The 16,613-nt window shown below is 47.6% G+C and overlaps 1 protein-coding gene across 1 annotated transcript in view; it reads left to right on the top strand.

The window, feature by feature from the left end:
* Positions 1-16,613, top strand: part of LOC146829869 (uncharacterized) — a 344,867-nt gene that overhangs the window by 315,236 nt on the left and 13,018 nt on the right. Inside the window, exon 6 of the mRNA XM_085608536.1 lies at positions 9,936-10,229. Coding sequence (XP_085464662.1) covers positions 9,936-10,229 — 294 coding nt within the window. The remainder of the gene's footprint in view (positions 1-9,935; positions 10,230-16,613) is intronic.

The raw sequence follows: 16,613 nt of genomic DNA, 5'->3' as shown, positions 1-16,613 counted from the left end.
GGCCACGCCCCCCTACACAGCCTATAAATACGCTGATTACTAGCGTTCTCGTCGATTTCTTAACCCACTCCTGAGGCGGAAGCCGGGAGGAGGCGGTACGATTTCTTGTTCTTCCTGATTTTAAAATTGTATTGGTGTCACATTATTTTGCTTTGTTTTAAACTGCGCACTGAAAAATAACCTTACCGCCCTCATCACTCTGGTCCTGGTAGCAACCATTCGCGCCCTCTTCACACGCACAGCCGATTTGAACGCTGTAGCGTTTGTTGACTTCCTCGAGCGGCCGCCATTCCCATAGGCGTGCCCGCTGAACACGCCCCCTTGAGGCCACACCCCCCTCAATTGGATATGTGCATGCACAGGAAGCGCAGCGGACGAGCGCAGCGGGCGCGCCTTTTGCGCGCCGAAGGCGCGCCTAGGGCAAGCCCGTCTGCGCCCGTCCGCGCCAAGTCCGCGACAGGCGCAGGAAATTCTGTCCTAACTCCCCCCTTAGTAAAGTATCTGCCTAACGAATTATACCGCTTACGCGGGATGCACAACTGCAATAGCAAATCTGACATGAAGAACCTATATGGTCCCTTCAGCTGTAAACTCTGCCATTGGTCCTCTGATAGTGACCTAGTTACATCACCTACCCCTGTAACCTACTCCATGGATAACTCACCTCACTTTAAAGGAGGGCTCATCAACGCTCGCTCCATGTGTAGGCACAGCCAAGACATAAGGGATCTTATCCTAAATTTAGACCTTGACTGCCTCCTGATTACTGAGACTTGGCTAACCAATGATAGTAACCCTGATTTAGCCATAGCCCTTCCCCAGGGTTTTTCCATCTTCAGGCAAGACAGACTGAAGGGAAGAGGCGGTGGTGTCGCTTTAGTACTTAGAAGCAGCTTCAACTGCCATACGTTTAACTTAGACCCCCTAATAGACATGGAAGGTCTTGGCTTTTCTATTAAACTTAACGATTCGTCATCTTTCTCCGGAGGATTGATATATCGCCCCCCTGGCAATGCCACCAGATTCCTAGATTCTTTGAGTGACTCCTTGGCTCACCTGCTCCTCAGATATCCACATTTCACTCTCATCGGGGACTTTAACCTACACCTGGAGTCCAATACTGACGCACAAGTTAACAACTTTCTTCAGACCCTTGAAATCTTTAATCTCCATCAAAGAGTTAATCAGCCTACTCATGTACTAGGGCATACACTTGATGTGGTTTGCACTAACCTCTCCCCTCTAATAACCCTATCTCCTGTCCCTCAAATATGGACTGATCATAGCTTGATCCCGTTCCTAATTAAAACTTCACGCGCACCGACTACCAGTAAACTCAGTTCGCACCCGAATAACCTTGTTAACTGGAAAAAGGTACAGGAAAATCTCGACTTAAATCCCATCTCCAACTCTCCGATTCCTAACCTCACAGGCAACGTCGAACATGACGCTAACCTTTTCCATAGTTGGATTCATCAGGAAATTAAAGCTCGTGAACCTCCCAATCGTCCGCGAAGTACAGATAAAAAATCTAAGACCAGTGCCCCCTGGTTCACCCCAGAGCTAGCAATAGCCCATTTAGCTTGCAGAAAAGCTGAACGCAAATGGCGTAGAATGTACTGCACGGCAGATAAACTTGCATATATCCAGCTGAGGAAAACTTACCTTTTCAACATTAAAACAGCTAAAAAAAAATTCTACACAAATGCCATTAAACAGTCCAAACATAAACAAAAAACATTGTTTTCAATTGTGAAGTCGTTCACCCATCCCAAAGCATTACAACCTGAAATCCCACCATCCCAAGAGTTTTGCAACCAAATTGCCGACTTCTTTGTGGAGAAAATAGATGCCATCCAAACAAAATTTCCTCCTCCTCCAATAACTCAGATAATAAGTAATTCCGCCCAGAAAGATAGCACTGTTGGAAGTCTTAAAAACTTCACTCCAGTCAATTTAGATCAAACTAGAGAAATTATCATGGCATGCAAATCTGGTTCACCCTCCGACCCCTGCCCCCCTAGAATACTCCATCAACTCATTGACGTGGTGAACCCAATCATTAACAAGATTGTAAATTCCTCTCTCAGCACTGGAATTGTACCTCGTATGTGGAAACAGGGAATAGTCAAACCCCTGATGAAGAAATCCAACAAATCCCCCTCTGAACTTACTAACCTCCGTCCAATATCTCTCCTCCCTGCACTTGGAAAGATCACCGAAAAAACTGTTTATAATGAACTTAAAAAGTACCTTGAAGCACACAACGTACTCCATCCCCAACAATCTGGCTTTCAACCACATCACTCTACAGAAACTGCACTGATTGAGCTAACTGACTCTATAAAGCTTCTGCAGGATCAGAAGAAGAATGCCGTCCTCATTCTTCTAGACCTTACAGCGGCATTCGATACCATCTCGCACTCCATTCTGATTAGCAGACTTGAAGATATTGGTATCTCAGCGATGGCTCTGGCTTGGATAAAGTCTTTTCTAACGGATAGATCGTAAACGATCGCCCTAGGTCCTTTTCTCTCCGAAGAAAAGAGGGTCTCATCTGGAGTCCCTCGGGGCTCCATTTTGAGCCCTCTCCTCTTCAACATTTACCTAATCCCACTCATTTCTCTGATTGAGTCATTCCGCATACTCGTAACTTCGTATGCCGATGATACGCAACTCATTGTGCCCCTAGAGGAACACTCGACTGAGGCGGAGCAGAACCTCAAATGCTGTCTGAAAGCTGTCTTTCACTGGATGGATCTAAACCATCTAAAATGTAATTCCAGCAAGACCGAGATTCTCCCTATGGGAAAAAATGTAAATTTTTGTCCCAGCCTTTGGTGGCCTGAAGACTCAGCTGTCCCCCCCCAGACTGTAACAACTGCAAGGAACCTTGGTGTCCTATTTGACACCGATCTATCTTTCGCTCAACACGTGAAGACTGTGGCCGGCCAGTGTTTCGGAATTATCAAGTCTCTAAAAAAGTTTTTTGACTTTTTACCAATAGACTCTAGAAAAACCGTTGCAGTAGCCCTAGTTCTTGCTCGCTTGGACTACTGCAACGGCCTCCTGGCTGGCGCCAAGAAAGCTACACTCAAAAAACTCCAAAGTGTACTTCACTCTGCAGCCAGATTAGTCCTGAAGTTACCCAGGAAATCTTCAATATCCGCTGCTTTAAAATCTTTACATTGGCTACCACTGCACAAAAGAATATTTTTCAAGATTCTTATGGTAGCATTTAGGGCTTTTAATCACTCCGGCCCTAAATATCTTATCAAGCGTTTCCCTCACTACAACCCTAGCAGATCCCTGCGTTCCTCTAAAGACAATCTAATCCTTCCTACTAGGTTCTCCTTGAAAACCAAAGGTGGCAAAACCTTAAATCATCTTGCCTCTAAAGCTTGGAATAGCATGCCTAAATTCCTGAGGTCCTTAACCCAAGAAAAACTCTTCAGGAAAGCACTAAAAACTTGGATTTTTAATCTTCCCGACGACTACATCATGGCAGCCATCTAACTTTTTTACCTTTTAGGCAGTTACTTGAATCGTCTACCTGGAAATTCAGCGCCAAGATGCTCCTTCCGGAGCGACCGTTGCGCTCTACAAATACCCCTACAAATTACAAATTACAAAGTAGGCTTTCCTAAGGAGGTAGTATCTGACAGGAGTGCAAACTTCATGTCTAGTTACTTGACTGCTATGTGGAAGGAGTGTGGAGTGAACTACAAGTTCACCACACCCTATCACCCACAATGCAATGGTTTAGTTGAGAGAGTCAACAAAACCGTAAAGGGCATGATCAAAGGACTCCCAGAGAAGATTAGGCAAAAATGGGACCTGCTCTTACCCTGCCTTTTATTTGCATACAGGGAGGTGCCTCAGAAGGGGGTTGGCTACAGCCCATTTGAACTTCTGTTTGGTCACCCTGTCAGGGGTCCATTTTGTTTGGTGAAGGAAGGATGGGAGTTACCTCTAAAGCCCCCAAAGCAAGACAGAGTGGACTATGTACTTGGTCTCTGCTCCAGAATGGCTGAGTACATGAAAAAGGCAAACAAAAACCTTGAGGCTAGCCAGGAACTGCAAAAAGCCTGGCATGACCAAAAGGCTGTACTGACTGTTTATCAGCTAGGACAGAAAGTGTGGGTGTTGGAGCCTGTGACCCCAGCAGCTCTCCAGGACAAGTGGAGTGGACCCCACACTATTGTTGAACAGAAGGGAGAGGTTACTTATTTGGTAGACCTAGGAACTCCCAGGAGTCCCCACAGGGTTCTCCATGTCAACAGGCTAAAGCCATATGTGGACAGGGTTGACATGGGCTTGCTCGTGGCTACTGATTAGGGACAGGAGGAAGAGAGTGACCCACTCCCTGACCTCCTCTCACAGAACCCTGATGATGGGTCAGTTGATGGTGTCGCCTTGGCAGGCAGCCTCACTGCCCAGCAACAAACTGATTGCAGACAGGTGCTAAATCAATTCAGACACATGTTCTCACTGACTCCAAGTCAGACTACCTGGTGCACTCATGAAGTGGACACTGGGGACAGTCTGCCTATTAAAATTAAGATTTATAGGCAGCCTGACCATGTCAGAGACTGTATCAGGACAGAAGTCCAGAAAATGTTGGATTTAGGTGTTATTGAACCCTCAGATAGCCCTTGGGCTAGTCCAGTGGTCCTTGTGCCAAAACATCATACCAGTGGTGGAAAAAGAGAGATGAGGTTTTGTGTGGACTACAGGGGTCTCAATGCAGTCACTAGGACTGATGCCCATCCAATACCAAGGGCAGATGAGCTTATAGATACTTTGGCCTCAGCCAAGTACCTTAGCACATTTGACTTGACCCGCTGGCTACTGGCAGATCAGACTAGCTGATGATGCAAAGCCAAAGACAGCATTTTCAACCCCTAGTGGGCACTATCTATTTGTGGTGATGCCCTTTGGTCTGAAAAATGCACCTGCCACTTTCCAAAGGTTGGTGAATACAGATCTCACAGGTCTGGAAGCATTTAGTGCAGCATATCTAGATGATATTGCTGTCTTTAGCTCCACCTGGGAGGATCACCTGGTCCACCTAAGAAGCAGGCCTAACTATCAAGGCTACTAAGTGCCAGAGACGGCAGAGTCAGGTTGTGTACCTGGGCCACCTTGTTGGTGGAGGCCAGGTTCAACCATTGCAGAGCAAAATCCAGACCATAATGGACTGGGTTGCTCCAAGTACCCAGACTCAGATGAGAGCCTTCTTAGGCCTGACTGGGTACCATAGGAGATTTGTCAAAGGGTATGGGTCAATAGTGACAGCCTTGAATGACTTAACTTCTAAGAAAATGCCCAAAAAGGTTCAGTCGACAGCTAGCTGTCAAATGGCATTTGATGACCTGAAGCAGGCCATGTGTACTGCTCCCATTCTGCAGAGTCAGCCAGTAGCTTTTATAAGCAGAAGGCTGACCCCTAGAGAGAAACGTTGGTCAGCCATTGAGAGGGAGGCCTTTGCTGTGGTTTGGGCTCTGAAGAAGTTGAGGCCATACTTGTTTGGTACTCACTTCCTTGTTCAGACAGACCATAGGCCCCTCTTATGGCTAAAACAAATGAAAGGTGAAAACCCGAAACTGCTTAGGTGGTCCATTTCCCTACAGGGTATGGACTTTACAGTGGAACATAGACCTGGGAGTAACCATGCCAATGCAGATGGATTCTGTAGGTATTTCCACTTAGAACATGAAGACTCAACTGGTCAAGGTTAGTTTAATGTCCCTGCGTTTTGGGGGATTGTGTAGGAGAGTAGGATCTGCTTCACATGGGTACCCCCACTTTTTGCTGGTGTTTCACTGTTTTTCTACCTTAGTCTGGCTGTGGCCCTGCTAATCAGGACCACAGCCTAGCTGCCTCCTCTCTAAAATGGTTTCCATGTACATTAGGTACATATCTAATTGGATTCTGGAGTGCCTTATAAGCCCCTAGTATATGGTATACTATGTACCTAGGGCATATGTACCTCAGAGGCCTACCAGGGGCTGAAGCATGTATTATGCCACCCCTGGGAAGCACTCCAAAATGGCATCACAGGTCTGCTACTGCAGCCTGGGTAAGGTGGTGCATGCACCCCTTACTGTGATATAGGTTTACTATATCTCACCTATCACTGCACATAGAAACCTATCAGTCACCCCTATGGCAGCCCTTATCAAACCTGAAGGCAGAGTGTTTGGACCCGGAGATGAAATAGGACGCTGATGCGCTGCTATAAGGAACACGATTTGTGTGGCCTTTATGTGAGGGAAGAATAAGGGTCTCCCATACATCCCGTCTTCACACACCCTGTCTCCACTCTAAGAATAGGAGGTTATCTACCCTTTAAAGATCAATTCTACCGCCAATATTTGTATATATTGACCTGAAGTACATACAATTACAGACGGATGGGCGAATTAAACGGTATGCGACCCATTTGAGTGATCCTGAGGTGGCTATAGGAGGAGGCTAATATCCCCTTTGCAGCCATTTTTCAACACGTCCTACACATAAGATTTTAACCTAGTGTTTGGGAGAATATAACATATGTCCTGAAGAAGGTGGTCGTTTATTCTCTGATTTCCACCGAAACGCGTCGACGCACAACATAGGAGTGCAGATATAGATTGAACTGACGCTTGTTCTCCGAAATACTTGTGTGCTGACATAATCAGCTAGGAAAACAATTGATCTAGATCATATGTCTCTCCTCTTGATAAGAAAATATGAATTTCTCTTACTGAATCTCCCATTGTTTAATAATACTGTGTATGTCACGTTTTATTGCACTGCTTTTGTGTACATTAGTCGTATTGCTTTCTGCAATTTTTAATGTTTTGAATTCTGTGTAATAGGAATTTTTTATTGTGCAATATCAGCTGTTGAATAATTTTTAAATAAAAAATACTGAATTTTTTATATGCAGTTTTTCTGAGGGATTTTCTTTGTGGTCTTATCCTGGTGAATGATTGAGTTAGAGCTGCGAATATAGGTATAGAACATATTTTGCTTTAATACAGAAGGGGAATTATTACTGACTTTTGTCAAGACCAGAAGTGCCAGGGCATTACACGAGGCGTTGAGGAAAGGGGCTGCCGGGCCCGGGGGTCCATAAACTAGGCCCCCACCAAGGGTTGATGTGGTGAGGGTGAGGCAAAAGCCAAGTGCCCCCGCACCTTCCAGACTCTATCGGAATTGGAACACAATCACAATTGTCTCTATATAGATCATGGCATCTCCCCGCCCCACTCAAATGGTCCTTATTATCTGTTTTGTAGCCCTTTGGATTTGCTGAGTTAATTACAGGGCTAGAAGATTTCGGGTAGACAGGGTTCAGTCACAAACAGCACAATCGGAGTTTCATCACACAGATCTCATCCGGCAGGGACCGAGCATTAATCAAGGAAGCGGGAAATCCTTAATTCATACGAGTCACTATCCTGGGTGAATACGCCTTTTTGTTACTATGGGATGGGAGATTAACATTAAAAGCACCCTGTAAGCAGGAGTAATCAGTCCAGGCAGTGGGTGATAGGGGCTTTGATTCCATGTGGGGACTAAACTAACCAATTTTTCAGAGCTATAGCATAGCCGAAAGTTACCTTCTTGGGCATCCTGAGCTTTGTGGCTGGCACTGGCCGCTTCCAGGACACCGACGGGTGCAGACGGGCTTGCCTTTGGCGTGCCTTCAGTGCACTGGTGGCGCGTCCGCACGGCATGGTGCTTTAAATACAGATGGCCCATGGAAAGCTAGAGCGAGCAATAACCAAAGTGGTGGCTCTAGCAGTCCCATACAAGGAAAATGGCCACAGTGATACTCAATATGCAAAATAGATTTTTGAACTGCCCCCTCCTCACTGGTGATAGTCTTTGTGCGATTCCCACAACTGAGCAACAAAGCAAATTCGTCCAATTTTCACAAGTTTTTAAAAGCAGTAAAATCAAGTAAAAACAGTTAAGTAGAGTTTGGTAGAGTGAAGAGTTGTAGAGTGGAGCAGAGTGGAATAGAGGGGAGTGGCATAGAGTGGTGTGGCATATAGTGCAGTGGTGTACAGTGTCATGTTGTAGAGTGTTGTATTGTAGAGTACTGTGTCGTACAGTGTCATGGTGTACAGTGTCTTGGCATAGAGTGGAGTGGTGTTGAGTGGAGTGTTGTAGAGTGGAGTGAAGTAGAGTGGAGTGGAGTACAGTGGAGTCAATTGGCGTAAAGTGGAATAGCATAGAGTGAAGAGGTGTAGAGCTGAGTGGCATAGAGAGGAGGGGTGGAGAGCTGAGTGGCATCGAGTGGAGTGGCAAGTGGTCAAGTTGAGAGTAGTCGAGTCACGTGGAGTGGAATAGTGTAAAGTGAAGTAGAGTAGAGTGGAATGGCATAGAGTGGAGTGGTGTAGAGCTGAGTGGCATAGAGAGGAGGGGTGGAGAGCTGAGTGGCATAGAGTGGAGTGGCATGTGGTCGAGTTGAGAGTAGGCATGTCACGTCGAGTGGAATAGTGTAGAGTGAAGTAGAGTAGAGTGGAATGGCATAGAGTGGAGTGGAATACAGCAGAGTGGCATAGAGTGGAGTGGCATGGAGTGGAGTGGCATAGAGTGGGATGGCATAGGGTAGAGTTGAGATGAGTCAAGACACATAGAGTGGAATCATGTAGAGTGGAATTGCATAGAGTTGAATGACGTAGAGTAGAGTGGAGTGGCATGGAGTGGAGAAGTGTAGACTAAAGTGGAGTACAGTGAAATGGCATAGAGTAGAGTGGAATACAGCAGAGTGGCGTGGAGTGGCATGGAGTGGAGTGGCATGGAGTGGGATGGCATAGGGTAGAGTTGAGATGAGTCGAGACACGTAGAGTGGAATCATGTAGAGTGGAGTGGCATAGAGTTGAATGGCGTAGAGTAGAGTGGAGTGGCATGGAGTGGAGAGTGAAGTGGGGTACAGTGAAATGGCATAGAGTGGAGTTATGTGTTGTAGAGTGGAGTGGAGTCTCATGTCATAGAGTGGCAAGTCGTACGGTGTGTTACAGTGGTGAGGCTTAGAGTGGAGTGCCATAGAGTGGAACAGCGTAGAGTGTAGCAACTTAGAGTGGAGTGGTGTAGAGTTGAGTGGCATAGAGAGGAGGGGCGGAGAGCTGAGTGGGATAGAGTGGAGAGGCGTAGAATGGAGTGCCATAGAGTGGAACAACATAGAGTGTAGCATCTTAGAGAGGAGAGGCTTAGAGTGGAGTGCCATAGAGTGGAACAACATAGAGTGTAGCAACTTAGAGTGGAGAGGTGTAGAGTGGAGTGCCATAGAGTGGAACAGCATAGAGTGTAACAACTTAGAGTGGAGTGGTGTAGAGTTGAGTGGCATAGAGAGGAGGGGCGGAGAGCGGAGTGGGATAGGGTGGCGAGGCGTAGAGTGGAGTGCCATAGAGAGGAACAGCGTAGAGTGTATCAACTTAGAGTGGAGAGGCGTAAAGAGTGCAGTGCCATAGAGTGGAACAACGTAGAGTGTAGCAAATTAGAGTGGAGTGGTGTAGTCGAGTGGCATGCAGTGGAAAAACGTAAAGAATAGTTTGTGTATTAGAAAGGTCCCCTTCCAAGACAAAACCTAATCTTAAAAGGATTCACAACCCCTTGCACAATGGTGAGCGATGGCACATGGCAGATTAAAGTACACCAGTGCAGAAGCCAAATAAACCGACCCATATCTTAGTAAATATGACGCCGTTCTGCTCCCTCTGTTTCATGCCGCTGCGTTGCATCACATTTTAGTACATTTCCTCTTTGTCTTGATTTGTATGCGCTACTGTATGACAGAAGGGAAGATGGGTGTGTGGTGAGGCAGTATTTGATGTGGTCATCTGAGCCGGGGTTGGTGTTTGGTCCCACTTATCTCCACGCTCCGCCTCCTCCTTCTCATCTCTCCAATGATGGCCTTTCTTCCTTTCTCTCCACAGTGGCTTGGCTGCTCTCCTTTCTGTCCCTTTCTGGTTCTTCAGCATGGGTTTCTCGTCTGGCTGCTACGGGAGGACATGGCGGTGTGCCTCTAAACCTGAGTGAGGGGAGCTTTGTCTATCTGAAGATCTCACCTGGAGGACAAGAGAAGCCGCTGCCAGTGCCGGAGCACCCCCTGCACTCTGGTCAAGCCAGAGAGAAGGACCCTCCCTGGGAAAACTCCCCCGCTGACCCAGCACAGGAGGAGCTTTCTAGGAGAGAGTCTGTGCCTGAGCAGAAAGAGAGCCCGCACACAGGTAAACGTCCTGCGCACAGTAGTGAGGGGAAGTGCCCTAGAGTCTCCGGAGATTCCCCAGTGAAGGGTCAGAATGCCCTCTCCCTCCCCCCTCCTCTCTTTATTACATTACATCTGATAAGGATCAGTGTCTGCGTCTTGATTTTCAAGGAGCGTGTAATAATGAAAGATGTCTCGTAGACAGGCCGCTTAGAACAGGTTGTCGGTTTATTTGACAAGTAACAAAGTCCATATAAAGATCATAAGTAAGGCCTCAGATCTCCAGTGGAGCCCCACCAGGAGCAGCCTCCCTGCTGCTCAGCCCATCTCTTCCAACTGCCGACTCCACCAGTCCCTCACACCCAACGTTCTAAGTGACATCACACACATGGCTGAGCAGCAAGGGACAGAGTAGCAATGAGGAAGATGCACACAACACAACAGGTTATAACACATCTCCCTTCCTTACGAAAACAAAGCATAAGGATACAAATGCATAAAATCAAGATAACACCAAAATACCATTGCATGCATAAACAGAAAATTCATTATGCACGTAACCATACAACAAATCAGAAAATACTTGCAAGAAAATCAATAACAAACCCCATCCCCCTCCCTAGGGAAATAATTAGATGGTAAACACCACCAACAAACGAACAACAATGGGGTAAACACATCACCCCATAGGGGAAAACACCTCCCATAAACTCGGAAATAGGGAAAATAAACTTCCCTATGATACAAATTACAGAAATAGGGGAACAACGTCACCCTATAGGGGAAAAAAACACCTCCCTTAGACACAGAAATAGGGAAAATACACCACCCTATGATACAAAACACAGAAATAGGGGAACAACGTCACCCTATAGGGGAAAAACACCTCCCTTACACTCAGAAATAGGGAAAATAAACCTCCCTATGATACAAATTACAGAAATAGGGGAACAACGTCACCCTATAGGGGAAAAACACCTCCCTTACACTCAGAAATAGGGAAAATAAACCTCCCTATGATACAAATTACAGAAATAGGGGAACAACGTCACCCTACAGGGGAAAAACACCTCCCTTACACTCAGAAATAGGGAAAATAAACCTCCCTATGATACAAATTACAGAAATAGGGGAACAACGTCACCCTATAGGGGAAAAACACCTCCCTTAGACACAGAAATAGGGAAAATACACCACCCTATGATACTCTGAACACAGTAATAGGGGAAAAAACACCTCCCTATGATACTCTGAACACTAAACGCAGTCCCTATAGGGGTATACACCTCCCAAAAGAAACCCTGAACAGTGCAAAATGACCTACACACATTGAACACACTCCTTGGGACTAAAACCCAACCACACCCCACACTAAAGGTGATAACCACCTGAGGAGTTCTCAACTAATAAAACAACGTAAACTGTGGCATCAGGAAACTTGTACCATTAGGTCCACATACTGTAGAACACCATAGATCTGTGTCCCACACCTGTGAACAATTTCTCACAATAGAACGTTAGCCCGCATTACAATGTACATGAAAACAGAATATTAAAGAACAATATCACACAATATACATCATGAGTAATAAGTAAACATCACAAGGCATGCTGGAATCCCAATTGTAACAGGTGAAATGATTTCTTTCGTGTACACAAGTAAATAGGTCTTCACCAAAATGACTTTAAACTTGTTGTACAATCATTACTCATGGTCATTATATAGAGGTGAAAACCAAATACAGGAAACAAAATAGCTTTATCTCTTGGCACCCCAGCTTGAACCTCCTCCTGCATGTATTTCAGATGAGAAGGTGAACTTTCATCTATCCAGCGGCTGTAAAAGGCATCCAGAATACGTTTAAAAAAAAAAAAAATCCAGTGAGGAAGTCCGCAAAATTCCATAATCGGACACCGAAGAAACGTGGTTGGCAAAGCTGGAACGCTGCTCGAAAACAAAATCTCTATCTGCACCGAGAAAACGATGCACGATTGGCAAAGCAGTAGGTTGTACAAAATGGTGGCACGCAATACAACGGTAGGCCGGGTGGTTGCCGGCACGTCCGTGCATTCAAACGTGTAAACGCAGGGCAGAAATGCAGTAATGACGTGAGCAACAGATCTCCAGAAGCCGCGCGTGTACAGAACAGGTAAGCGCTCGCGCTCTATTTTCATTTAAATGAAAGAGGTGTGCGCGCTCGTAACGGCTACAATCTTGTCCAAGTTCAACTCAAATTAAACGGCATCAAAAAACGATCTTTACTTCCACAAAGTCATCCAAGTTGCCAATGCTGCCCGCGCTCTGTGCTCAATCACATCACACCAAGGCACGAAGTCTGTCCTCGATCGCTACTTGTCACGGTGTCACAACTCCCCATATGCCTCTCTTCAGCACACATCTTCAGCATGAAAACACTCTTGACTGTGTCTTAGTAGCATTATGAACATATAGGTAAACCCCCTACAAGTGCTGTTCCTATGCACTTCGATTTCTCCATACCACACAGCATCACACCCTTCTTAAGGACTTGGCCAGCATAGCGTGAACAAGTAGAATCCCAAGTAGCAATGACCTGACGGGATCAAATGTCAAAATTCAAACAGAGTTTCCAGAAGCACAGTTCCAACAGCAGATTTACAACAAGAGCTTGTCAATGTTGCGCTGGGCTCAGACGCTCTTCTTTAAATTACAGATCACTGCACATTTCCAGGCTTCTTTTCAGTCAGTCAGATTCTTGTACATTCAAGGAAAATTCAAGAGGAACTGGCACTTACATATTAGGACGACCGATGGAGTGGTCACTGGTGGGGCTCTTGAGTGTCAGTTTCCTCAAAATACGCAATTACTCACGAAGTTACTTGAAGTCCTTTTACTTGAATTACTCTTGGAGTTCCTTTCTCTTGAAAATCCTTTAAGCTTCATAAAGCATAATCCAGCACACGCGTTAGTTCCTCCAAATCGTCGCCAGTGTAATAATGAAAGATGTCTCGTAGACAGGCCGCTTAGAACAGGTTGTAGGTTTATTTGACAAGTAACAAAGTCCATATAAAGATCATCAGTAAGGCCTCAGATCTCCAGTGGAGCCCCACCAGGAGCAGCCTCCCTGCTGCTCAGCCCATCTCTTCCAACTGCCGACTCCACCAGTCCCTCACACCCAACATTCTAAGTGACATCACACATGGCTGAGCAGCAAGGGACAGAGTAGCAATGAGGAAGATGCACACAACACAACAGGTTATAACAGAGCGTGCATTAAGATTGTGTGCATATATCTGAGATTTTGTGAGAGGATTGTGAGGCTGGACTCCTGGGGTCCAAGGGCATTCACAGTTTACTGGGTTTAACTTCGGACACTTGGAGCCATATTTACAAGTTGTGTGGTGCCAGGCAGCACAGCACGTCACCTTGCTGCGCTGCCCTTCACCACAGGGAGAGGGCATGAATGCACTGTATTTATCCAATGCGGCACATTCCTATCCTTTTCCCTCGTGCTGGTGCCATTTTGGCAGTCTAGCACCAACGCCGGCACCCATGCACCCTGGTGCAAGGGTGCTTGTGTTGTGGGCAGGAATGGTTTTGTGCTTGAAGGGACACAGTCCTGGACAAAAGAATCCGTAGAGGCTGTTTTCTCTTTTTCCAGAGTGCAGCACACACAGAGAGAGGAAGTAACAAGGAGAAATAAATACATTTCTCCTCGTTACGCTTCTCCTGAGAAGGCGAATATTTTTGGTGAATATTTTTTCTCCCTTGCGCCGAGTAATACAACACACTAATTTACGCTGCATTGCGTTACTCCATATTTTTTAAGACATTCAAAGCCAAGCTAAGTGGTTGTGCGCAGCTTCATAAATATGACTTTGGGGTTTGCGTCACGCATGTACCATGCTGTGTGGTGCAAGCAAGACTCTCTCATTAACATGCCCCTTGGAGTCTTTCACCGCCGTTGTACAAGGGACACAAATATGGGTACCTTTTGCACCCCCTTTAGCACTTGACTATCTTAGGTTAGGGAGACCGAGCGGTCCAGAGTTACTCCAGGGGTTGAGGTGGGTTAGGCAGGTTAGGGAGACAGAGAGGTCCAAGGTTACTCCAGTTGGTGGGATGGGTTAGACAGGTAAGGGAGACACAGCGGTCCAGGGTTCCTCCAGGGTGGAGAGAGTTAGACAGGTTAGGGAGACAGCGCAGTCAAGGGTTACACCAGGGTGGGGAGGGTTAGACAGGTTAGGGAGACAGAGCGGTCCAGGGTGACTCCAGGGGGTGGGGTGGGTTAGACAGGTAAGGGAGACAGAGCAGTCCAGGATTACTACAGGGTGGGGATAGTTAGGTTAGGGAGACAGCGCAGTCCAGGGTTACTCTAGGGTGGCGTAGGTTAGACAGGTTAGGGAGACAGCGCAGTCCAGGGTAACAACAGGGTGGGGTGGGTTAGACAAGTTAGGGAGACAGCGCAGTCCAGGGTTACTACAGGGTGGGGAGGGTTAGACCGGTTAGGGAGACAAAGCGGTCCAGGGTTACTCCAGGATGGGGTAGGTTACACAGGTTAGGGAGACAGAGCGGTCCAGGGTTACACCAGGGAGTGGGATGGGTTAGACAGAAACCGGTCTAGGAAGCTTGTTTCCGGTCCAGGGAAGGCATGGCTTGGCAGTTCGGGCTGGATTGTTCCCATGAGGCACAGGGTCAGACTGATTTACATATGGCCATGTCTGAACTGGGGTGGCAGAGTGGGCTAAAGAACGGTGATGGATCAAACCCACATCTGTTGACTGGGTGTGAGTGTTTGATTGGTTCTGATGCTCTGTCCATCACCAGCCCCTTTTGTACCGTTTAGACAGATGAGGGAGACAGAGCGTTCCAGGGTTACTCCAGGGGTTGGGGTGGGTTAGACAGGTAAGGGAGACAGAGCGGTACTGGGCTACTCCAGGGGGTGGAGTGGGTAAGCCCGGTTAGGGAGACAGTGAGGTCCAGGGTTACTCCAGGGGGTGGTGTGGGTTAGACAGGTTAGGGAGACAGAGAAGTCTAGGGTTACTCCAGGGGTTGGGGTGGGTTAGACAGGTTGGGGAGACAGCGCAGTCCAGCGTTACACCAGGGGGTGGGGTGGGTTAGACAGGTAAGGGAGACAGAGCAGTCCTGGGTTACTCCAGGGGGTGGGGTGGGTTAGACAGGTTAGGGAGACAGAGAGGTCCAGGTTTACTCCAGGGGGTGGGGTGGGTTAGACAGGTAAGGGAGACAGAGAGGTCCAGGGTTACTCCATGGGGTGGGGTGGGTTAGACAGGTTAGGGAGACAGAGAGGTCCAGGGTTACTCCAGGGGGTGGGGTGGGTTAGACAGGTTAGTGAGACAGAGAGGTCCAGGGTTACTCCAGGGGGTGGGGTGGGTTAGACAGTTTAGGGAGAGAGAGCGGTCCAGGGTTAGTCCAGGGATGGGGTTGGTTAGACTGGTTAGGGAGTCAGCGCAGTCCAGTGTTACTCCAGGGGTTGGGGTGGGTGGCACAGGTAAGGGAGACTGTGCAGTCCTGTGTTACTACAGGGAGCTGGGGTGGGTTAAATAGGTTAAGCAGACAGAGAGGTCCAGGGTTACTCCAGGGGGTTGGGTGGATTAGACAGGTTAGGGAGAAAGAGCGGTCCAGGGTTACTCCAGGGGTTGGAGTGGGTTAGACAGGTTAGGGAGAATGAGCGTTCCAGGGTTACTCCAGGGGTTGGGGTGAGTTAGTCAGGTAAGGGAGACAGAGCAGTCCAGGGTTACTCCAGGGGGTGAGGTGGGTTAGACAGGTTAGGGAGACAGAGCGGTCCAGGGTTACTACAGGGGGTGGGGTGGGTTAGACAGTTTAGGGAGACAGAACAGTCCAGGGTTACTCTAGGGGAGGGGTTGGTTAGACAGGTTAGGGAGACAGAGCAGTCCAGGGTTACTCCAGGGGTTGGGGTGGGTTAGACAGGTAAGGGAGACTGTGCAGTCCTGTGTTACTCCAGGGAGCTGAGGTGGGTTAGACAGGTTAGGGAGAAATCGCAGTCCAGGGTTACTCCAGGGGTTGGAGTGGGTTAGACAAGTTAGGGAGAATGAGTGTTCCAGGGTTACTCCAGGGGGTGGGGTGGGTTAGACAGGTTAGGGAGACAGCGCAGTGCAGGGTTACTCCAGGGGGTGGGGTGGGTTAGACAGGTAAGGCAGACAGAGAGGTCCAGGGTTACTCCAGGGGGTGGGGTGGGTTAGACAGGTAAGGGAGACAGAGTGGTCCAGGGTTACTCCAAGGGTTAGAGTGGGTTAGACAGGTTAGGGAGAATGAGCGTTCCACGGTTACTCCAGGGGTTGGGGTGGGCTAGTCAGGTAAGGGAGACAGAGCAGTCCAGGGTTACTCCAGGGGGTGAGGTGGGTTAGACAGGTTAGGGAGACAGAGCGGTCCAGGGTTACTCCAGGG

The sequence above is a fragment of the Triturus cristatus genome, chromosome 5_2, assembly GCF_964204655.1.
Source record: "Triturus cristatus chromosome 5_2, aTriCri1.1, whole genome shotgun sequence".
NCBI lineage: Eukaryota > Metazoa > Chordata > Amphibia > Caudata > Salamandridae > Triturus > Triturus cristatus.
Note: the sequence above shows the minus strand (reverse complement) of the source record. Positions and strands in the feature narration are given on the sequence as shown.